Genomic DNA, 26,561 nt, shown 5'->3' with positions numbered 1-26,561 from the left:
TCGCTTGAACCTGGGAGGCAGGCATTGCAGTGAGACGAGATCATGCCACTGCATGCCAGCCTGAGCAACAGAGTGAGACTGTCTCTAAATAAAGAAAGAAAAATATTGGAATTTCCCTAGATAAATTTTGACTACCTCCAAAAAGAACATTTAATTAATATTAAATAAATATTTATTGTGGGCCATGTGTGACTTGGGCCAAGACCCATGATACAGACTTCCTGGAAGAGCATGTGCTTACTAATTATTCTTCTCTAGAATTACTAAAATGAAGGTTACCTACAGAATTCTATCCAAACAACTTGTTTATTTTGGCAATGTAATAAAGTGGGATAAGAAAAATCTATAAAAATGCAAAGAAAATAGAAAAGAAAAGCTCTCCAAGTAAAGATCTTTTGACATATTTCCTGTTCCTCCTATCTTGTAAATTACCTAGGGACAGTTTCTCATTCACCATGATTTTCCACCATTAATGTCAATGCTTACCACAAAGATATGAAAGATGCAAATGTTAGAATGTTTAGGTGTATTGTACATTAAGTAAATAACTTATAAGAAAAATAATACTAGATAATTGGCAAATATAAAGATTTATTTCATTATTGTATGTGTCACAGCATTCCCCATTGCCCCACCCCCTGACCTTAGTTTTTCTAACTTCTCTTTTAAAATTAAACATCTTAGATATCTATCGACAAAATTACTTATTGGGCAAAGGTAAGGAAATCCAAGCAGGAATAAGAGAGAAGAATGTTACAACTATAAGTCAGAATAAGGAAAACAAGAAGGAGCGGCCTGGGCTACAATCAGATATACAAAAAAAGGAAGTGTTAAGGACTATTGTCTGGACAGAGGACTTCGGTGTGAGAAAAAAATATTGATATCTAATGTGAGGGAGGAATAAAGACCTTTGTTTGGTGCCCTTTGTCTAGCAGACCCCATGGAGTACATGAAATTTTTGATCAAAGTTTGAAATCTGAGCATGTTCCATCTGTGAGCTTAGACTGAATTCTACAATGACTGCACTGTAAGCTCCAACATCAGCATATACAGAAAAGTTGTTCTTTATGTTGACAAATACTATACAGTAAGTACTATATGGGAGCAATTATTTGATATCTGATCCTTTCAGTTTTAATAGAGCACTAACATTTTTATCATTTAATCTCCAATACCATGACTCAAAAACAACCTCAAAAAATAACTCAATAAAATCTATTTCATGTATATACAAAACTCATCTGTGAAAAATATTTCAAGTCTGACCTTCTCTCTCTGGAGTGAGCTTCTGTCTAAGAAGATGGTTTACAATGGCGCTCATGCTGATAAAGCACTGGTGGCCCAGAGTGTCCCAGTTCATGCTGCTCAGGATGTTTATTGCTTCATAGATCTCATCACAGTGAATGTACTGGAAGATGATGTCTATCAGGCCCAGCTGTCCTCGACTGAAGACACCTATCACAAAACATGGAAAACCAGGTGAATCTTTTAAAATAAAAGTAGAATAACAAAAAGAGTTAACTTTTCCATAAAGAAAAAAACCTGTATTGCTTGCATTAAGTGCTAGAAATGTGGGACTGATCTCCTTCTCAACTAATATTTGCTATAAGATACACTGATACAACAAAAACACATCTGTTGATCCTTTTAAAATGAAAGAAAATTCACTTTTACTCTTAGGACAAAGAGCACAAAACAAAGATTGGGGGGTGGCATTCTGTTCTGGTTTTATTGTCTTTTAAATATGGCTGACCTCATTTGAAATTAATAATTTCTGTGTATTAAATGACAATAAGTACTAACAAAAAAACAAGGTTTTTTGCTTGTTTGTTTTATGTAATTTTTAAAATCTTTTCAAAGTGGTAGGTTACAAAATCTTTTTTTCTTCAATGTTTACTGATTAAAGTCTAAAAAACTTCCTCTCAGTACAAATAATCATGAAAGAAAATGAGAAAATGTATGTGAAATTACTTTTAAGCCACAAAGTATTATAAAATATTACTGTAATTCTTTGTATTACTATCATCATCATCATCATTTAACTGGAATAGTTATAGGCTTCAGGATTTTAAAAAATGTATTAGTTCATGAGAAAGATGCTAAAATTCTTCATGCTAACTTCAAATCACATCAAAATGAAAACTTGTGCTATTAACAGGACTCAACTTGATAGGGAATCTGGGGAATTGCCCTGACTATACTAAGCAGTAAAACTTTACTATTCCTTTTGTGTTGGTAAAATCAAAGAATGTGACTGTCCAACAGCCTTCATGAGCCTGCAGTCAAGCATTGGAAGTCCTCATAAATCAGGGTGGTTCCTTGGCAGTAGATATTAATTCATAGGAACTTTGCAGGAAACCAAAAATATCTGAAGTCTGTTGATTCCACCTACACCCTATGTAATACTTCTACTAGTAACAAAAGAAATAACTCATCTATTGAGAAGAAAAGCTAACATATAATCATAATAAAATCATTGAAAGGTGATAAAGAGAAAATCTTAAAAGGCAACCACAGGAAAAAAAAAAACACTGGATGTACAAAAAAGCAAAGATATGAATGATTACAGACTTTGCATCTAAAATTATATAATCCAGAAAACAATAACAAGACATTTTAAAAGTACTGAGAGGTAAAAAGTAAATTAATCTAGAATTCTATACCTTTATAAAAATGATCCAAAATTCATAAAGAAAGATAACAATCCTTAAATGCACCTAATAACAGAGCTGTGAAATAATAAAGCAAAAACTGACAGAACTAAAAGGAGAAAAAGCCAGATCTAAAATTATAATTGGTGCCCAGGGGCGGTGGCTCATGCCAGTAATCTGAGCACTATGGGAGACCAAGACAGGCAGATCACTTGAGGTCAGGAGTTCGAGACAGCCATGGCAAACATGGCAAAACAGTCTTTACTAAAAATATAAAAATTAGCCAGGCATGATGTCAGGGGCCAGTAATCACAGCTACTCGGGAGGCTGCAGCAGGAGAATCGCTTGCATCTGGGAGGTGGAGGTTGCGTTGAACCGAGATCACACCACTGCACTCCAGCCTGGGTGACAGAGTGAGACTCTGTCTCAATCAATCAATCAATCAATCAAATTATAATTGGAGATTTCAGCACTTTTAATAATCAAGAGAATATGTAAGCAAAAAATCAGTAAGTATAGGAAATACTTGAAAAACACTATCAATGAATTTGACCTAATTGATATTTATAAAACGCTGCACCCAACCACAGTAAAATACATTCTTTTTAAGTGTACAGAGAACATAGACCAAGATAGAGCATATTCTGAGTAATATAATAAAGCTAAAAACATTTAAAAGTTTTAAAATCATAAGAGCATTTTCTCTGACCACAACAGAATTAAATATCAATAACAGAAAAATTATCTGGAAAATCCCCAAATATTTAGAAGTTAAGCAACATCCTTCTAAATAACCTATGGGTCAAAGAAAAAAATGTCACAAAGTATATTAGAAAATATTTTTAATTGAATTAAAGTAAGACCCAAAGTAAATGGAAGGAAATAATAAAGACAGTAAATAGGAAATAACAAATATAGAAAAATCAATGAATTCAATAGTTTGTTCTTTGAAAAGATCAGTAAAATTGACAAACTTCTGTCTCAGCTGAGAAAAAAAGAGAGATGATACAATTACCAATATAAGAATGATCACTACAGAACTACTGACATTTAAAATCAGTGAATAATTAGTTTTTATATGAATAAATATAACCTAAATGCAATGGATTCCTTGAAAGACCCAAACTATCAAAGGTCACTCAAGAAGGAATAAACAATGAGAACACATGGACACAGGAAGGGGAACATCACACTCTGGGGACTGTTGTGGGGTGGGGGACGGGGGAGGGATAGCACTAGGAGATATACCTAATGCTAAATGACGAGTTAATGGGTGCAGCACACCAGCATGGCACATGTATACATATCTAACTAACCTGCACATTGTGCACATGTACCCTAAAACTTAAAGTATAATAATAATAAAATAAAATAAAATAAAAAGAAGGAATAAACTTGAATGGCTCTGTATTATTTAAATTTGAAGTCATTGTTAAAAAAACCTTTACACATACACACACACATGTGCACCAATGCACACACATAATTAAACACAACCTGCATGTTAAGATGTCTTCACTGGTGAATTATCTCAAACATTAACGGAAGAAATAATAAAGCCAGGAACAGTGGCACACACCTATTGTCCCAGCCTCACAGGAGGCTAAGGCGGGAGGACTGCTTGAGCCCAAGAGTTTTAAGTCCAACCTGGGCAAGACAGCAAGACTGTGTCTCTAAAAAAAATAGTAATACGTAAAAAAAAAAAAAAAAATTAACAAAAGAAGAAATAATATAAATTCAATACAACTCAAATTATAAGAGAGAATACTTCCCAACTCATTTCATGTGGTTAGAATTACACTGACACCAAAAATGAAGATATTACAAGAAAATAAAAAGAAAACTACAGACTAATATTTCCCATAAACAAACACAAAAACCCTTAACATAATATTAGCAAATCCAGCAATATATTAAAAAGATAATATATCATGAACAAGCAAGATTACTCCCACAAATGCAAGGTTGCTTAAACATCTGAAAGCCAATCAGTATAATTTACCTTATGATGAGAAAAAAGAGAAAAAACCTATAATCATTTCAATTGCTGCAGAAAAAGCACTTGAAAAAAAATTCAACATCCACTCAAGATAATATATCTTAGCCGACTAGGAATGGAAAGGGACTTCCTCAATATAATACCATCATACTTATAGTGAAAGATTGAATGTTTTCCACCGAAGATTGGAAACAAAGCAAGGATGTCCTCTCTTACCATTTCTATTTAATATTTTACCAGATGTCCTAGCTGTAAGAAGTGAAGAGAATAAAATAAAAAGCACACAGTTTAGATAAGATGCTGTAACACTTCTAAATCCAGTTGTCATGATCATCTATGTAGAAAATCCTAAGGATTCCAAGTTACTTCAGCTAAGAATGAGTTTAACAGGATTGCAGGATATATGGTCAATATTTTAAAAATTTATTTCTACATAATCCCAATGAACAATAAAAATTGTAATTAAAAATATTTACAATATAATCCAAAAACATGAAATACTTAGGGATAAATATAACAAAGCATGTACAAGACCTTTACACTTAAAATTATAAAACTATGCAGAGAGAAACTAATGAACACCTAAATAATTGGAGAAGGGTACTACTTTTATGGATTAGGAGACTCAATATTGTTAAGAATCATTCCTCCCTAAAATGATCTATAGATCCAACACAATCTCAGTCAAAATCCCATCAGGTGAAACAAGCCAGTTTCAAAACTTATATAGACATGGAAAGGATCTAGAATAGTCAAAATAATAGGAAAAAGAAGAATAAAGTTGAAGGACTAACAGTACCTGATTTCAAGACTTACTGTAAAGCCACTTACTGTAAAGCCACAGGAATCAAGTCAGAATGGTACTTGCTTAAGTACAGACATTTAATTCACTAAAAGACAATACAGTTATTGATAGGTCAAAGTAATTCAATGGGAGAAAGACTACTCTTTCTGACAACTGGTGCTGGAACAATAAATATACATATTAAAAATTAATCTCAACCCATACCTCATACCATATGCAAAAAATTAACTTGAAGTAGACCATAAACCTAAATGTAACAGCTAAACCCACAAAACTTCTATAAGAAAATCCTTGTGACCCTGCGTTAAACAGTTTTCTTAGGACGTGAAAAAGCAAAAGCCATAAAACAAAGAACATTATGAACTGAGTTTCATTAAAATTAAAAACTTCTGCTACTTTATACACAATGGTAAAATAATGAAAGGGTAAACTACAGGCTGAAAGAAAATATTCACAATACAAGTATCTTATAAAGGCCTTGTATTCATAAAATATACATAAAAAACCTCTTACAACTCAAGAATAAGTAAAAAATCCAATTAAATTTGGGCAAAAGATTTGAAGACATATTCATCAGACAAGATATACAACAAATAAGCACATGAAAAGATGCTTAATTCCAACAGTCACCAGAGAAATGCAAATTAGTACCACGACACACTTACTAGAATGGCTAAAATTAAAATGACCATTAATTTCAAGTGTTAGAACTTGGAGCAAACTAGAGTTCCCATAAATTGCTGATATGCTAAATGACACAATCATTTTAGAAAACAGTTTCTTCTAAAGTTGAACAAACACTTAGCATATGGCCCAGCCATTTTAAACTTGTAGGTTTTTTTTTTTTTTTTAATTTATTTTTATTATACTTTAAGTTTTAGAGTACATGTGCACAACATGCAGGTTTGTTACATATATATACTTGTGCCATGTTGGTGTGCTGCACTCATTAACTCGTCATTTAACATTAGGTATATCTCCTAATGCTATCCATCCCCCCTCCCCCCACCCCACAATAGGCCCTGGTGTGTGATGTTCCCCTTCCTGTGTCCATGTGTTCTCATTGTTCAATTCCCACCTATGAGTGAGAACATGCGGTGTTTGGTTTTTTGTCCTTGCGATAGTTTGCTGAGAATGATGATTTCCAGCTTCATCCATGTCCCTACAAAGGACATGAACTCATCCTTTTTTATGGCTGCATAGTATTCCATGGTGTATATGTGCCACATTTTCTTAATCCAGTCTACCGTTGTTGGACATTTGGGTTGGTTCCAAGTCTCTGCTATTGTGAATAGTGCTACAATAAACATACGTGTGCATGTGTCTTTATAGCAGCATGTATAATCCTTTGGGTGTATACCCAGTAATGGGATGGCTGGGTCAAATGGTATTTCTAGTTCTAGATCCCTGAGGAATCACCACACTGACTTCCACAATGGTTGAACTAGTTTACAGTCCAACCAACAGTGTAAAAGTGTTCCTATTTCTCCACATCCTCTCCAGCACCTGTTGTTTCCTGACTTTTTTTTTTCTTTTATTATTATTATTATTATTATTATTATTATACTTTAGGTTTTATGGTACATGTGCGCAATGTGCAGGGAAGTTACATATGTATACATGTGCCATGCTGGTGCGCTGCACCCACCAACTCGTCATCTAGCATTAGGTATATCTCCCAATGCTATCCCTCCCCCCTCCCACTTGTAGGTTTTTGATGAGAGAAATGAAAATATATGTTCATACAAAGACTTGTAGATGAAAGTACATAGCATTTTTAATCTGTTAGCGAAAACCTGGAAACAAACCAAATGTCCATCAATATGTGAAAGGATTAAAAAACTGTGGCACAGAAATACAAAAAAACCCTCAGAGGATATTAGGAACACCTCTGTGCACTCAAGCTAGAAAACCTAGAAGATATGAATAAATTTCTGGGAACGTACACCCTGTCAAGATTGAATCAGGAAGAAACTGAATCCCTGAATAGATCAATAACAAGCTCCAAAACTGAATCACTAATAAAAAGCCTACCATTAGAAAAAGCTTAGGACCAGACAATTCACAGCCAAATTCTACCACATGTATAAAGAAGAGCTGGTACCATTCCTACTGAAACTATTCCAAAAAAATGAGAAGGAAGGACTCCCTAACTCATACTATGAGGCCAGCATCATCCTGATACAAAATCTGGCAGAGACAACAAAAAAAGGAAACTTATGGCCAATATCCTTGATAAACGTAGATGTAAAAATCCTCAATAAATACTAGTAAATGAAATCCAGCAGCACATCAAAATGAAAATCTACCACAAATAAGTAGGTTTTATCCCTAGATGTAAGTAAGGTTAGGTCAACATACACAAATCACTAAATGTGATTCATCACATAAACAGAATGAAAAACAAAAACCACATGATCATCTCAATAGACACAGAAAAGGCTTTCAATAAAATCCAACATCCCGTCATGTTAAAAAAAAAAAAAAAAACCTCAACAAACTAGGTATTGAAGGAATATACGTCAAAATAATAGAGTAATCTATGACAAATCCACAGCCAACATCATACTGAATGGGTAAAAGCTGGAAAACTGGAACAAGACAACGATGCCCTCTCTCACCATTCCTGTTCAATATAGAACCAGAAGTCCTAGCCAGAGCAATCAGGCAAGAGAAAGAAATAAAATACAACCAAATAGAAGACATGAAGTCAAACTATCTCTGTTTGTAGAAAATATGATTCTATACCTGGAAACCCCATAGTCTCTGCCCAAAAGCTCCTAGATCTGAGAAACAATTTCAGCAAAGTTTCATGATACAAAACTAAAGTATACAAATCAGTAATATTTCCATACACCAATGACATCCAAGCTGAGAGCCAAATAAGCAACACAATCCCATTCACAAAAGCCACAAAAAGAATAAAACACCTGGGAATACAGCTAACAGAGAGGTAAAAGATCTCTACAACAGGAATTACAAAACACTGCACAAAGAAATTAGAGATGACACAAACAAATGGAAAAACATTCAAAGCTCACGGATAGGTAGAATCAATATCATTAAAATGGCTTTACTGCCCAAAGCAATTTACAGATCCAGTGCTATTCCTATCAAACTACCAATGACATTCTTCACAGAATTAGAAAAAAAATAAACTAATTTGAGATCCGTTCCAAGATGGCTGAATAGGAACAGCTCCGGTCTGCATCTCCCAGTGTGACTGACGCAGAAGACGGGTGATTTCTGCATTTCCAACTGAGCCTCAGCTGGTGATACCCAGGCAAACAGGGTCTGGAGTGGACCTCCAGCAAACTCCAACAGCCCTGCAGCTGAGGGATCTGACTGTTAGAAGGAAAACTAACTAATAGAAAGGAATTGAACCAACATCAACAAAAAGGGCATCTACACCAAAACCCCATCTGTAGGTCACCAACATCAAAGACCAAAGGTAGATAAGACCACAAAGATGAGGAGAAACCAGAACAGAAAAGCTGAAAATTCTAAAAACCAGAGAGCCTCTTCTCCTCCAAAGGATCGCAGCTCCTCGCCAGCAATGGAACAAAGCTGGACGGAGAATAACTTTGACGAGTTGACAGAAGTAGGCTTCAGAAGGTTGGTAATAACAAACTTCTCCAAGCTAAAGGAGCATGTTCAAACCCATTGCAAGGAAGCTAAAAACCTTGAAAAAAGTTAGATGAATGGCTAACTAGAATAAACAGTGTAAAGAAGAACATAAATGACCTGATGGAGCTGAAAACCATGGCACGAGAACTTCGTGATGCATACATAAGCTTCAATAGCTGATTCAATCAAGTGGAAGAAAGGGTATCGGTGATTGAAGATCAAATTAATGAAATAAAATGAGAAGACAAGGTTGGAGAAAAAAAGAGTAAAAAGAAACGAATAAAGACTCCAAGAAATATGGGACTATGTGAAAAAACCAAATCTTTTCGGTTTGATAGGTGTACCTAAAAGTGATGGGGAGAATGGAACCAAGTTGGAAAACACTCTTCAGGATATTAGCAAGGAGAACTTCCTCAACCTAGCAAGACAGGCCAACATTCAAGTTCAAGAAATACAGAACACACCACAAAGATACTCCTCGAGAAGAGCAACCCCAAGACACATAATCGTCAGATTCACCAAGGTTGAAATGAAGAAACAAATGTCAACGGAAGCCAGAAAGAGAGGTCAGGTTACCCACAAAGGGAAGCCCATCAGACTACCAGCAGATTTCTCTGCAGAAACATTACAAGCCAGAAGAGGGTGGGGGCCAATATTCAACATTCTTTTTTTTTTTTCTTTTTATTATTATTATTATTATTATTATTATTATTATTATACTTTAGGCTCTATTTTCAACCCAGAATCTCCTATCCAGCCAAACTAAGCTTCATAAGTGAAAAAGAAATAAAATCCTTTACAGATAAACAAATGCTGAGAGATTTTGTCACCACAAGGCCTGCCTTAGAAGAGCTCCTAAAGGAAGCACTAAATATGGAAAGGAACAACTGGTACCAGCCACTGCAAAAACATGCCAAATTATAAAGAACATCCATGCTATGAAGAAACTGCATCCATTAACAGGCAAAATAACCAGCTAACATCATGACAGGATCACATTCACACATAACAATATTAACCTTAAATGTAAATGGGGTAAAAGCCCCAATTAAAAGACACAAACAGACAAACTGGATAAAGAGTCAAGACCCATCAGTGTGCTATATTTAGGAGACCCATCTCACGTGCAGAGACACACATAGGCTCAAAATAAAGGGATGGAGGAAGATCTACCAAGCAAATAGAAAGCAAAAAAAAGCAGGGGTTTCAATCCTAGGGTCTGATAAAATAGACGTTAAACCAACAAAGATCAAAAGAGACAAAGAAGGCCATTACATAATGGTAAAGGAATCAATTGAACAAGAAGAGCTAAGTATCCTAAATATATATGCACCCAATACAGGAGCACCCGGATTCATAAAGCAAGTCCTTAGAGACCTACAAAGGGACTTAGACTCCCACACAATAATAATGGGAGACTTTAACACCCCACTGTCAATATTCAACAGATCAATGAGACAGAAGGTTAACAAGGATATCCAGGACTTGAACTCAGCTCTGCACCAAGTAGACCTAATAGACATCTACAGAATTCTCCACCCCAAATCAAGAGAATATACATTCTTCACAGCACCATATTGCACTTATTCCAAAATTGACCACATAATTGGAAGTAAAGCACTCCTCAGCAAATGTAGAAGAACAGAAATCACAACAAACTGTCTCTCAGACCACAGTGCAATCAAATTAGAACTCAGGATTAAGAAACTCACTCAAAAGTGCACAACTATATGGAAACTGAACAACCTGCTCCTGAATGACTACTGGGTAAATAATGAAATTAGGGCAGAAATAAAGATGTTCTTTGAAACCAACAAGAACAAAGACACAACATACCAAAATCTCTGGGACACATTTAAAGCAGTGTGTAGAGGGAAATTTATAGCACTAAATGCCCTCAAGAGAAAGCAGCAAAGATCTAAAATTGACACCCTAACATCACAATTAAAAGAATAGAGAAGCAAGAGCAAACAAATTCAAAAGCTAGCAGAAGGCAAGAAATAACTAAGATCAGATCAGAACTGAAAGAGATAGAGACACAAAAAAACCTTTCAAAAAAATCAATGAATCCAGGAGCTGGTTTTTCGAAAAGATCAACAAAACTGATAGACTGCTAGCAAGACTAATAAAGAAGAGAGAACAATCAAATAGATGCAGTAAAAAATCATAAAGGGGATATCACCACCTATCCCACAGAAATACCATCAGAGAATACTATAAACACCTCTATGCAAATAAACTAGAAAATCTAGAAGAAATGGATAAATTCCTGGACATATAAACTCTCCCAAGACTAAACCAGGAAGAAGTTGAATCTCTGAATAAACCAATAACAGGCTCTGAAATTGAGGCAATAATGAATAGCCTACCAACCAAAAAACATCCAGGACCAGACGGATTCACAGCCGAATTCTACCAGAGGTACAAAGAGGAGCTGGTACCATTCCTCCTAAAACTATTCCAATCAATAGAAAAAGAGGGAATCCTCCCTAACTCATTTTAGGAGGCCAGCATCATCCTGATACCAAAGCCTGGCAGAGACACAACAAAAAAAGAGAATTTTAGACCAATATCCCTGATGAACATCGATGCAAAAATCCTCAATAAAACACTGGCAAACCGAATCAAGCAGCACATCAAAAAGCTTATCCACCACAATCAAGTTGGCTTCATCCCTGGGATGCAAGGCTGATTGAACATATGCAAATCAATAAACATAATCCATCACATAAACAGAACCAATGACAAAAACCACATGATTATCTCAAAAGATGCAGAAAAGGCCTTCGACAAAATTTAACAGCCCTTCATGATAAAAACTCTCAATAAACTAGGTATTGATGGAATATATCCCCAAACAATAAGAGCTATTTATGACAAACCCACAGCCAATATCATACTGAATGGGCAAAAACGGGAAGTATTACCTTTGAAAACCAGCACGAGACAAGGATGCCCTCTCTCACCACTCCTATTCAACATATTGGAAGTTCTGGCTAGGGCAATCAGGCAAGAGAAAGAAATAAAGGGTATTCCATTAGGAAAAGAGGAAGTCAAATTGTCCCTGTTTGCAGAGGACATGATTGTACGTTTAGAAAACCCCATCATCTCAGCTCAAAATCTCCTTAAGCTGATAAGCAATGTCAGCAATGTCTCAGGATACAAAATCAATGTGCAAAAATCACAAGCATTCCTATACACCAATAATAGACAGAGAGCCAAATCAGGAGTGACCTCCCATTCAAAATTGCTACAAAGAGAAGAAAATATCTAGGAATCAAACTTACAAGGGACATGAAGAACCTCTTCAAGGAGAACTACAAACCACTGCTCAAGGAAATAAAAGAGTACACCAACAAATGCAAGAACATTCCATGCTCATGGATAGGAAGAATCAATATCGTGAAAATGGCCACACTGCCTAAGGTAATTTATAGATTCAATGCCATCCCCATCAAGCTACCAATGACTTTCTTCACAGAATTGGAAAAAACTACTTTAAAGTTCATATGGAACCAAAAAAGAGCTTGCATTGCCAAGACAATCCTAAGCAAAAAGAACAAAGCTGGAGGCATCATGCTACCTGACTTCAAACTATACTACAAGGCTACAGTAACCAAAACAGCATGGTACTGGTACCAAAACAGAGATATAGACCAACGGAACAGAATAGAGCCCCCGGAAATAATACCACACATCTACAACCATCTGATCTTTGACAAACCTGACAAAAACAAGCAATGGGGAAAGGATTCCCTATTTAATAAATGGTGCTGGGAAAACTGGCTAGCCATATGTAGAAAGCTGAAACTGGATCCCTTCCTTACACCTTATACAAATGTTAATTCAAGATGAATTAAAGATTTAAATGTTAGGCCTAAAACCATAAAACCCCTAGAAGAAAACCTAGGCAATACCATTCAGGACATAGGCATGGGCAAGGACTTCATGACTAAAACACCAAAAGCAACGGCAACAAAAGCCAAAATTGACAAATGGGATCTAATTAAACTAAAGAGCTTCTGCACGGCAAAAGAAACTACCATTAGAGTGAACAGGCAACCTACAGAATGGGAGAAAATTTTTGCAATCTACACATCTGACAAAGGGCTAATATCCAGAATCTACAAAGAACTCAAATAAATTTACAAGAAAAAAACAACCCCATCAAAAAGTGGGCAAAGGATATGAACAGACACTTTTCAAAAGCAGACATCTATGCAGCCAATAGACACATGAAAAAATGCTCATCATCACTGGTCATCAGAGAAATGCAAATCAAAACCACAATGAGATACCATCTCACACCAGTTAGAATGGCGATCATTAAAAAGTCAGGAAAACAACAGATGCTGGGGAGGATGTGGAGAAATAGGAACACTTTTACACTGTTGCTGGGACTGTAAACTGGTTCAACCATTGTGTAAGACAGTGTGGCGATTCCTCAAGGATCTAGAACTAGAAATACCATTTGACCCAGCAATCCCATTACTGGGTATATACCCAAAGGATTATAAATCATGCTACTATAAAGACACATGCACACATGTTTATTGCGGCACTATTCACAATAGCAAAGATTTGGAACCAACCCAATGTCCATCAGTGATAGACTGGATTAAGAAAATGTGGCACATATACACCATGGAATACTATGCAGCCATAAAAAAGGATGAGTTCATGTCCTTTGCAAGGACATGGATGAAGCTGGAAACCATCATTCTCAGCCAACTATCACAAAGACAGAAAACCAAACCCCGCATGTTCTCACTCATAGGTGGGAAATGAACAATGAGAACACTTGGACACAGGAAGGGGAACATCCCACACTGGGGCCTGTCAGCGGGTGGGGAGCTGGGGGAGGGATAGCATTAGGAGAAATACCTAATGTAAATGACTAGTTGATCAGTAAACCAACATGTCACATGTATACCTATTTATCAAACCTGCAGGTTGTGCACAGGTACCCTAGAACTTAAAGTATAATAAAAATAAATAAATAAAATAAAAAAGGGAAAAAAAGAAAAACTAATTTAAAATTCACATGGAACCAAAAAAAGAGCCTGAATAGCTAATGCGATCCTAAACAAAAAGAACAAACCTGGAGGCATCACAACATACTCAACTTCAAACTATACCACAATGCTACAGTGACCAAAACAGCATAGTACTGGTACAAAAACAGACACAGAAACCAATGAAACAGAATAGAGAGTCCGGAAATAATGCTACACACCTACGACCATATGATCTTTGACAAAGTCAACAAAAACAAGCAAGGAAAGGACTTCTTATTCAGTATATTGTACTGGGATAACTGGCTAGCCATATACAGAAGACTGAAACTGGACCCCATCTTTACACCATACAGAAAAATCAATTAAAGATGGATTAAAGACTTAAATGTAAAACCTAAAACTATGAAAACCCTGCAAGGTAACCTAGGAAATACCATTTGGGCACAGGCCCTGGCAAAGATTTCATGACAAAGATTTCATGACAAAGGTGCCAAAAACAATTGCAACAAAACCAAACATTGACAAATGAGACTAAAGAGCTTCTGCACAGCAAAAGAAACGATCGACAGAGTAAACAGACAACCTACAGAATGGGAGAAGATATTTGCAAATTATGCATCTGACAAAGGTTTAGTATCCAGAATCTTAAGGAACTTAAACAAATGAACAACCAAAACACAAACAACCCCATTAACAATTGGGAAAGAACATAGACATTTCAAAAGAAGACATACATGCAGCCTACAACCATAGGAAAAAATGCTCAACATCACTAATTATCAGAGAAATGCAAATGATAACCACAATGAGATACCATCTCACACCAGTCAGAATGGCTATTATTAATAAGCTAAAAAAAAAAAACAGATGCTGGTGAGGGTGCAGAGAAAAGAGGACGCTTATACACTGCTAGTGGGAACATAAATTAGCTCAGACATTGTGGAAAGCGGTTTGGGCATTTTTCAAAGAACTTGAAACAGAATTGCCATTCAACCCAACAATCTCATTACTGGGTATATATATACTCAAAGAAATATAAATTGTTCTACTATAAAGACACATGCACATGTATGTTTGTCACAGCATTATTCACAATAGCAAAGACTTGGAATCAAACCAAATACCCATCAACAGTAGACTGGATAAAGAAAATGTGGTACATATACACCATGGAATACTACATAGCCATAAAAAAGAATGAGATGATATGCTTTGCAGCAAGATGGATGCAGCTGGAGGCCATTATCCTAAACAAAATAACACAGGAATAGAAAACCAAATACCACATTTCTCACTTATATGTGGGAGCTAAATATTGAGTACTTACAGACACTAAGAAGGGAACAATAGACAACAGGGCCTAGTTGAGGGTGAAGGGTGGGAGGATGGTAAGGATCGAAAAACTGCCTATCGAATACTGTACTTATTACCTGGGTGATGAAATAATCTGTACACCAAACTCCCAAGACACGCAATGTACCTATAAAACAAACCTGCACATGTACCTCTGAACCTAAAATAAAAGTTAAAAAAATTGTGGTGTATTTACATAATGACCTACTGCTCAGTAATGTAACAAAAAAAATACAGAAATACATACTAACATCAAAGATTCTCACAGAATAATGCTGAGCAAAACTACCAAGACACAAGAGTACCTATTACATGATCCCATTTCTATGAAATTCTAGAAAAGGCAAATCAAATCTATTTTTTTATCTAAAAAATGTTTTTTATAGATTTAGGGATACAAATGCAGTTGTGTTACATAGATATATTGCATTGCAGCCAAAAAACACATGAAAAAATGCTCACCATCACTGGCCATCAGAGAAATGCAAATCAAAACCACAATGAGATACCATCTCACACCAGTTAGAATGGCGATCATTAAAAAGTCAGGAAACAACAGGTGCTGGAGAGGATGTGGAGAAATAGGAACACTTTTACACTGTTGGTGGGACTGTAAACTAGTTCAACCATTTTGGAAGTCAGTGTGGCGATTCCTCAGGGATCTAGAACTAGAAATACCATTTGACCCAGCCATCCCATTACTGGGTATATACTCAAAGGACTATATATCATGCTGCTATAAAGACACATGCACACATATGTTTATTGCGGCACTATTCACAATAGCAAAGACTTGGAACCAAGCCAAATGTCCAACAATGATAGATTGGATTAAGAAAATGTGGCACATATACACCATGGAATACTATGCAGCCATAAAAAATGATGAGTTCATGTCCTTTGTAGGGGCATGGATGAAATTGGAAATCATCATTCCCAGTAAACTATCGCAAGAACAAAAAACCAAACACCGCATATTCTCACTCATAGGTGGGAATTGAACAATGAGAACACATGGACACAGGAAGGGGAACATCACACTCTGGGGACTGTTGTGGGGTGGGGGGAGGGGGGAGGGATAGCATTGGGAGATATACCTAATGCTAGATGACAAGTTAGTGGGTGCAGCGCACCAGCACGGCACATGTATACATATGTAACTAACCTGCACATTGTGCACATGTACCCTAAAACTTAAAGTATAATAATAATAATAATAATAATAATAAAGATATATTGCATTGATGAAGTCTGGGCTTTTACTGTACCTATCACCCAAATAGTGAACATTGTACTCAATAGGCAGTATTTCATCCCTGACCCCTCTCCCACCCTCTCACCTTTTGGAGTCTCCAGTGTCTATCACGCCACTCTGTATGTCCATGTGTACCCACTGTTTAGCTCCCACCTATAAATGAGAATGTGCAGTTTTTGACTTCGTTTTACAGCCATTTCACTTAGGATAATGGCCTCTAGCTCCATCTATGTTGCTGCAAAGGACATGAGCAAATATAATCTATAATAATGGAAAGCATATCAATGCTCATCAGCTTCTGGAGAGGTGGGAATTAACTGAAAAGGGCCTTGAGAGAATTTTTTGGGATGATGGAAATGTTCTATATTATGATTGTGGTGGTAATCATGAGGTATATACATTTGTCAAAACTCATTGAACTGTACTTTTTTTTTTTTTTTGAGGAGTTTTGCTCTTGCTGCCCAGGCTGGAGTGCAATGGTGCGATTTCGGCTTTGGCTCACTGCATCCTCTGCCTCCCGAGTTCAAACGGTTCTCCTGTCTCAGCCTTCTGAGTAGCTGGGATTACAGGCATGTGCCACCATACCCAGGTAATTTTTTTGTATTTTTAGTAGAGACAGGTTTCACCATGTTGGTCAGGCTGGTCTTGAACTCCTGACCTCAGGTGATCCGCCCACCTCGGCCTCCTAAAGTGCTGGGATTACAGGTATTAGCCACCGCGCCTGGCCTTAACTGTACATTTTAAATGTGTGTATTTTATTTATGTAAATTATACCTCAATAAACTTGATTCTTAAAATTCTTCATCACTCTAGTTTGAAGAAAGTAGAAGGCTGTCTGGAATAAAAGTTCATTTTAAATGATATGAGATCCAATTTTAAGATGACTAGGCATCTAACAAAGTATCTAGCATTTTCAGCAATAAATAACCTAATACCACTTAGGTAAAGTATAATGTTAAAATAACTCTTTGAAAATAACTCTTGAGGAAAATTGCTTTGTACCAAATTTCTAAGAGAAAAATCATACTGTTTGTTTTTTAGAAAGAGAGACAGACAGACATACACACACATACACACGTTGCCTGTGATTTTAAAAATTCTATGAGAGTGAAGATGTTAGTTTTAATTACCTCTTGTTTAACATCATCACTTGAACATTTAACCTTTTCCTAACTTTGCACACTCTATGAGGGCATTGTGGGGACACTTTAGGCAAAGAGAATACTATCATCACCAACATGGAAGGAGTGAGTGTGAAAGCACACACCATGGCTGGGAAGCTACACTAGTGCAACTCGGCTGGGAAGAAAAAGACCAAGTGGCAGGAAAGGGCTTATCAACCACTGAAGTATTTCTTTTTTTTTTTTTTTAACTTTTATTTTAGGTTTGGGGATACATGTGAAGGTTTGTTACGTAGGTAAACTCATATCATGGGGGCCTGTTGAACAGATTATTTAATCACCCAGGTATTAAGTTCAGTACCCAATAGTTACCTTTTCTGCTTCTCTCCCTCCTCCCAAACTCCACCCTCAAGTAGACCCCAGTGTTTGCTGTTCATTTGTTTGTGTTCATGAGTTGTCAGCATTTAGCTCCCACTTATAAGTAAGAACATGTGGTATTTGGTTTTCGTTCCTGCATTTGTTTGCTAAGTATAATAGCCTCCATCTCCATCCATGTTCCCACAAAAGACATGAAGTATTGCAAGCTGGAGAATCCATGACCAAATCTGTACTGTTAGAAGGATCACTAGGATAGCACTCAGGGGATTAACTGGGGAGTAGGATGACAAGACTGGAAGGCAGAAGAATATAGATACAGGGCCTCTGCTTGATCATGGTGAAATAGAGAAGGTCTACATTAAAGCAATGACAGTGACGCTGAATTGAATGAAATGTTTTGACTGTATTTAGAAGGCCGAATCGATAGGATTTGGTCACTAATTGGATGCGGCATTAGGAGTGAGGGAGGATTCTAGAACGACTTTTGACTTGGACGTCCCATCTGAATAATTGTACCATTCACCAAAAAGAAGAATATAAGAGGAAAAGCAGGTCTGGAGAGAAAACAGATGACTTCATGTCTGCACATAATGAGTCTAAGGCACACATGTACATCCAAGAGAAGGTATTCAGCAAGCCAGATGAATATGTGGATGTGGAGTCAGGAATGGTCTGGGCTGGAGTCAGAGATCAGATAACAAAACTGAAAATAAAGTCTAAACCTGCACAAAGTGAGGGCTAAAAATGGAAGCCTGGATGGCCCCAACATTTTCATGAGTAGGCAGAAGAAGAGCATAAAAAAGTGATAGAAAGTTGCATTTGGGATCATAGAAGGCTGTTTGATGAGGGTTCTGTGATAGTGGGAGTGGTCAGCAACCATCAAATGCTGAAAAATCATCAAACAACATAAGAGAAATGTATTTATCAAGTAGGAAGTCACTAGTGACTTTTCCAAGAGCGGTTCTAAGACACCGCAGAAGATACAGCCAGAGCACAGTGTTCTGAGGAGTGAGAAGTGAAGAAGCAGAAAAAAGGCAATGTTCAGTACTATTTCAATGAGTTTGTCTATGAAAGGAAGGTGAATATTAGATCAGCAACAGAGGGGAAACCATTTTAAGGAAGAGTTTTGTTAGTCTGTTTTTATGGTGTAGCTTGGGCCTGTTTATCTGCTGCTGTTCCAAGATAGATGGGGCCGGGGAGGGTGACAAAGTAAAGGTGTCAAAGGGAATGTTATGGGATCCACAGAGAAAACAGTGGTGGCACTAGTCTTGGACAAGAGCAAGGGATCCTTTTTCACTGAACTGAGAGGGAAAGATTCATGTGCATATCGATAAATGGTTGAGTGGGGGCGTCGTAAGAAGCAGATAAACTTAATGAACTGACAAAAGGTGAGATGCTCTGTTGAGACGAATAGGGAGCTGATAATGTGAGTTTAAGGAGAGCAGTGAAGGTTGGAAAAGGTACTGGTGAGAATGGAAAAGCTTTAATATCTTAATAGTATAATTAGGGCCTCCACTTTTTAAAATTAATCTCAGTCTATATATGAAGAAATATGTTATAATTATTGCCACATAAAGAGATTCTGAATACATATTGCTTTCTATAAAACAACATTTCTTGGCTTCCATGTAATGACACTTCTAATTACCTCTTAAGGAAGACATAATCTTTGAATTCTTCTAATAACAAGAATGATGGACTTTTAATGCCCAGCACATTTGTGTGATCATTGTAAGGATTAAGAAATGGAAGCTCTAGCCTTGGAGCAATGTTCCTTCAACATTACACTAACTGACCTAATCTAAGAGTCTAACTCCAAAAATCTTAGCATATTGGCATTAGGCACTGTCACGTTTACATATGAAAGCATTCTATTTTAAACTACGATCCATGATCTATCTTTACAATTTTAAATTGTAAGCTACACCTTTCATGTCAAATTTTCCAAAGGCTTGCATAACAAGCATCTGAAAAAAAAAAAAAAACTCATAAATGCTCCCTAGTGGGAAAACTGCACATGCAACTACCTGTTTATATATGCAGTAACTTGAATTATACATGAAAACTCCACATGGATGCCCAGAATCAGCACTGACAAATTCAAGAAGTATATTAATTTTTTTGGATGTATTTAGTAGCAGATCATAAGAAAAATCTGTTCTTTATACTGGGTTTTCTTTTAAAAATCTGCTAGTTGGAATCTTCTATTTCAAGGAATCTACTCTTCCCAGGAAAAATAATTTGTAATAAATATTAATCTTATACATTAAAAATGAGAAACAAAACTTTAAAAAATCCTTGGAAATTCCACATTTAGATCTTTTAAAGTGCCTATAAGACTGTACAATTTCCCTATTCTATAAAACTTGAGTCATATTGAAAGTAAAATTTAAATGATAAATGTCAGTTGCAAAAGTTATCACCTTTTCATTTGAATGCTTGACTTCTATTGGATAATTCTCTTCCAAGAGACCTTCTTGGGAAAAAGAGGTGACAGCCAACTCATTGCCTAATTGATTTAGGAACAGTGCCCAGGGAGACAGTCCAATTAAGTTTACAAGCTGGCAATTAGCAGGAAGCCCTCTAAATCCCTACACTGAGAGCCTGTTTACTTTAGTAAGAAGGCAAATGTGCTAGAGATAGGAAGAGAAAGCTGTGCTTTTTGCAAAGCTGTTGTGAGTAGGCCCACAAGGGAGGGCTGAAGAAAAGCTAGGTGTACATGGGCAGAAAGCCTTCTGTTTGACAGGTAACTGGGTAATTTAGAGGGTGAAAGGAGAGATTGAGAGAGAAAGAGGAAGAAGGGCGGGGGGCGGGAAGAGAGAGAGAGAGAATGTGAGAAAGAGAGAGCATGAGTGCATGCATGTGTGTGTGTTTTAACAGTCATGCAAAACATCAAACATCCACTTTAATTAGTGTTGTGTATGGAGACATACAACTGTTAAACATGTAGTTAGGCAAAGTATAACTGGATTATCTCATAATAAATGAGACTCCAAACATTTTTTTCTTGAACAATATTAACATTATGAATAGATTTAGCTGCATTTTTATTACGTGAAAAGAACATAGGTCTCACATTGTATGTATTATATCTTTCAGGTAAATCAAATCATGTTCACTAGATTTATTTCATGTATTCAACTTCAGAGACAAGCAGATCCATGAAAAAACAAAGTAAATTGAAAGTTATTTAACAAACACTACAATGTCTTTAAAAACCTAACTTTGTACCACAGAGCCAAATTCCATAAAGGGTTTTAAAATGTATTTACCTTTCTATGTTTTCAAGTAGCCATAATGTACATTAATTAAAATTTATTTTTTACACCTAAGTGAGGTTCTCTCAAGAATGTTAAATTGTAGAAATCTACCTAAAGTATATCATTATGTTTCAGGGCACAGCTAGTAATGCAAAGCTACAATAGGCAAGTGAATCATCATAATAAAATTTTATTTTAAAGTCTCTTGGTTGATACATAAAAAATCAACTGGAAATGGATTAAAGACTTAAATATAAAACGCAAAAGTATAGAAATCCTGGAAGACAACTAGGCAATACTATCCTGGACAATAGGCAAAGATTTCATGACAAGGACGCCAAAAGCAATTGCAACAAAAGAAACTATGAATAGAGTAAACAGACAACCTACAGAATGGGGGAAAATATTTGTAAACTGTGTATCTGACAAAGGTCTAATATCCAGCATCTATAAGGAACTTAAACAAATTTACAAGAGAAAAACAAACCCATTTAAAAGTAGGCAAAGCCAAAGTAATTTACAGATTCAATGCTATTCCCATAAAACTACCATTGACATTCTTCACAGAATTAGAAAAAATTACTTTAAATTTCATATGGAACCAAAAAGGAGCCCATATAGCCAAGACAATCCTAAGCAAAAAGAACACGCTGAAAGCATCACACTACCTGACTTCAAACTATACTAAAGGCTACAGTAACCATAACAGCATGGTACTGGTACCAAAACAGATGTATAGACCAATGGAACAGAAAGAAGAGACACCTCAGAAATAACACCACACATCTACAACTATCTCATCTTCAACAAACCTGACACAAAAACAAGCAATGGGGAGAGGATCCTCTATTTAATAAATGGTGCTGGGAAAACTGGCTAGCCATATGCAGGAAACTGAAACTGAACCCTTCCTTATACCTTACACAAAAATTAACTCAAAATGGATAAAGGACTTACATGTAAAACCCAAAATCATAAAAACCCGAGAAGAAAACTTAGTTAATACCATTCAGGACACAGGCATGAGCAAAGACTTCATGACAAAAAAACCAAAAGCAATTGCAACAAAAGCCAAAATTGACAAATGGGATCTAATTAAATTAAAGAGCCTCTGCACAGCCCAAGAAACTATCATCAGAGTGAACAGGCAACCTACAGAATGGGAGAAAATTTTTGCAATCTACCCATCTGACAAAAGTCTAATATCCAGAATCTACAAGGAACTTAAACAAATTTACAAGAACAAAACAAACAACCCCATCAAAAAGTGGGCAAAGGATACGAACAGACACTTCTCAGAAGAAGACATTTATGCAGCCAACAAACATATGAAAAAAAGCTCATCATCACTGATCATGAGAGAAATGCAAATCAAAACCACAATGAGATACATCTCACATCAGTCAGAATGGTGATTATTTAGAAAGTCAAGAGGCCAGGTGCAGTGGCTCACACTTGTAATCCCAGCAGTTTGGGAAGCTGAGGCAGGCAGATCACTTCAGGTCAGGATTTGAGACCAGCTCAAGACCACTTGAGGCTGGTTTGAGACCAGACTGGGCAACATGGTGAAACCCTGTGTCTACTAAAAATACAAAAATTAGCCAGGCATGGTGGCACATGCCTGTAATCCCAGCTACTCAGGGGGCTGAGGCAGGAGAATTGCTTGAACCCAGGAGGTGGAGGTTGCCATGAGCTGAGATCATGCCACGGCACTCCAGCCTGGGTGACAGAGTGAGACTCTGTCTCAAAAAAAAAAAAAAAAAGTCAAGAAAACAATAGATTCTGGTGAGGCTGTGGAGAAATAGGAACACTTTTATACTGCTGGGCATGTAAATTAGTTCGACCATGGTGGAAGACAGTATGGTGATTCCTCAAGGATCTAGAACCAGAAATACCACGTCACCCAGCAATCCCATTAATGAGTATATACCCAAAGGAATATAAATCATTCTACTATAAAGACACATGCACATGTATGTTTATTACACAACTATTTATGATAGCAAAGACATGGAACCAACCAAATGCCCATCAATAATAGACTGAATAAAGAAAATGTGGTACATATACACCATGGAATACTATGCAGCCATAAAAAAGAATGAGATCATGTCCTTTGCTGGGACATGGATGAAGCTGGAAGCCATCATCCTCAGCAAACTAACACAGGAAAAGAAAACCAAACATCACATTTTCTCATTCATAAGTGAGAGTTGAACAATGAGAATACCTGGACACAGGGAGGGGAACAACACACACAAGGGCCTGTTGGGGGTGGGGGGCAAGGAGAGGGAGAGCATTAGGACAAATACCTCATGCACGCAGGGCTTAAAACCTAGATGACAGGTTGATAGGTGTAGCAAACCACCATGGCACATGTATACCTATGTAACAAACTTGCACGTTCTGCACATGTATCCTGGAACTTAAAGTAAAATAAAAATAAAAATAAAATAAAAGTGGGCAAAGGACATGAACAGACACTTCTCAAAAGAAGACATACATGCAGCCAAGAAGCATATGAAAAAAAGCTCAGTATCACTGATTATTAAAGAAATCCAAACCAAAACCACAATGAGATACCATCACACACCAGTCAGAATGGCTATTTTTTTTTTTGAGATGGAGTCTTGCTCTGTCGCCCAGGCTGGAGTGCAGTGGCACGATCTCGGCTCACTGCAAGCTCTGCCTCCCGGGTCCACACAGAATGGCTATTATTAAAAAGTAAAAAAATAATAGATGCTGGCAAGGTTGTGGAAAAAAGGGAATGCTTATGCACTGTGAGGGGGGAGTGTAAATTAGTTCAATCATTGTGGAAAGCAATATAGCAATTCCTCAAAGAGCTAAAAGCAGAACTACTATTTGACTTAGGAATCCCATTATTGGGTATATATCCAGAGGAATATAAATCATTCTGCCATAAAGATACATGCACACAAATGTTTGTTGCAGCACCATTCAGAATAGTAAAGACATGGAATCAACCTAAATGCCCGTCAATCACAGATTGGATAAAGAAAATGTGGTACACTGTGGAATATTATACAGCCATTAAAAAGAACGAGATAATGTCTTTTGCAGGAACTTGGACGGAGCTGAATGCCATTATCCTTAGCAAACTAATGCAGAAACAGAAAACCAAATACTGCATGTTCTTACTTATAAGTGGGAGCTAAATGATAAGAACTTATGAACACAAAGAAGAAAAAAACAGACACTGGGGTCTACTTGAGGGAGGAGGATATGAGGAGGGAGAGAAGCAGAAAAGATAACTATTGGGTACTGGGCTTAATACCTGTGTGATGAAATAATATGTACAACAAACCCCCATGACACATTTACCTATATAACAAACCTGCATGTGTACCCACAAACCTACATAAAAGTTAAAAAAAAATTCTCTTGGTTGAAATGGGCTACATTAATATATAATTTTATAGCTATTAACTTATCAACATCTATAAAAATATCTATCCTTTTGAATATTTTTATCCAAAAGAGAAACTAAAAGTTATACAGGTATCTTCAGCAAACTCTAACTAAATATCTGCTTTCTTTTCTTTTAAAACACTTGCTTCACACAATTCCAGTCTGGGAAGCAACAGACACCAATAATCTAAAATAATTTTTATAGAAAAATTATTCCATTCCTACAACACAGAATTTTTCAATGGACAAAGTAAGTCCTTTTAAAATATTCACATGTCTATTTCTTAAGGAATTATTTAGTAGTGTAGTTTATTTTAGAGCGTATCAAATGTAAAAGTTAGGGCTTTTGAAGCATCATAATTGACAATTAGTGTAATTTCCAAATTATTCAATATCTAGTGCTCCTTTGGCAGTTAGAAAGTCATCCACAAAAGGAAACTATATGGATATTTGAAAGGCAAACATATTTATGGGATGATAAATAGAAAAATATACATTCTAAGAATAGTTTTATTGCCTTAATTATGTCACTATCATAAACACTTTAATTTACTTACTCATCACTTTCCTTGACTTACCTAGTTTAAACAACAGCACACCCAAAGGTCCTCTTTCAAACCTGAGGAAGAGGAGATCATAGATATCACTACCTTCACCCTTCTGAGAAACAACCTGAGGAGCTATCCATTGCATTTGAACAAGACTGCTGGAGGCATCAAATAATTTATTGAATTGCAGAGTCTCCCTGGGTAAGCAGTCTTCAGCCAATAGTTGGATGTTAATAGGGGATAGAGCCGTATCAAAAATTTGCAACTCCCCTTGGTTGCTGCCAACTAGCAGAATGGCACCACTTGGGTGGCAGCTTATTAATGAAGGCAAAAGTTCAGTCTGTGCTAAGAGAGTCACTCTACGGTGAGTGTCATAAAGAATTAGCGAAGAATCTTCACAGCCCAGAATCAGTTTGTCTTCAGTAACATTCCTGCAGCAGCTGATGGCCTTTGACTTTAGTGGTATTCTGGTGACTGACACACACTGGATTTTATTCCGAATGCATTCATAGATGCAGCTGTCAGCCATAGGCTCTTTGTCTACATTTATGGAGTGCTCCACTGTGAACACCTGATAAGGCTGTTTGGTGCCAAAGTGAACATCCAGTGGGTCCCATTCTGTGCGGACAGAACTCAGAACCTGTTAAGAAATATATCAAGTACATTCAGATAAACTTTGCTTTTTCTTCAACTTCACACCTAGGCCTGCATATTTATTCAGAAACCTATTAAAGAACATCAATTACTATCTTAAACATCAGCAACGTATAAGTATATAAAGTACATATAGCACATCTATCTCATATACAGCATGTATATAAATATATATAGTGACACGGTGAGATCCTGTCTTAAAAAAATAAAAAATATACATATAGCACAGCTGCAAGAATTAAACTATAAGATTTTAACTTTAAGAATTTGTTTTGGAAGGCCTGCAAATCACTTTAAATATGTTCCACAGTACATAAAAACTAAGAAAGTCAGCTTTTAGTAATATAATATGGTTAGCAGAATATCTTAAAAAGTTAAAAAGAATGAATAAGAATTTACCAACACAAAGTTGGACTTTAAATGATTAGTTAATCTCCTTCAACCTACCACCCTTGTCAATTCT

The 26,561-nt window shown here is 36.4% G+C and overlaps 1 protein-coding gene across 7 annotated transcripts in view; it reads right to left on the bottom strand.

Moving 5' to 3' along the window:
• WDPCP (WD repeat containing planar cell polarity effector) overlaps positions 1 to 26,561 on the bottom strand; it is a 464,584-nt gene that overhangs the window by 258,392 nt on the left and 179,631 nt on the right. For all 7 annotated transcript variants that reach the window (XM_063648672.1, XM_063648673.1, XM_054475134.2 and 4 more), the window contains exons 10-11: positions 25,475 to 26,084; positions 1,267 to 1,455 (exon numbers count right to left, since the gene is read on the bottom strand). In XM_063648672.1, coding sequence (XP_063504742.1) covers positions 1,267 to 1,455; positions 25,475 to 26,084 — 799 coding nt within the window. The remainder of the gene's footprint in view (positions 1 to 1,266; positions 1,456 to 25,474; positions 26,085 to 26,561) is intronic.

This window comes from Pongo pygmaeus, chromosome 12 (genome assembly GCF_028885625.2).
Source record: "Pongo pygmaeus isolate AG05252 chromosome 12, NHGRI_mPonPyg2-v2.0_pri, whole genome shotgun sequence".
NCBI lineage: Eukaryota > Metazoa > Chordata > Mammalia > Primates > Hominidae > Pongo > Pongo pygmaeus.
Note: the sequence above shows the minus strand (reverse complement) of the source record. Positions and strands in the feature narration are given on the sequence as shown.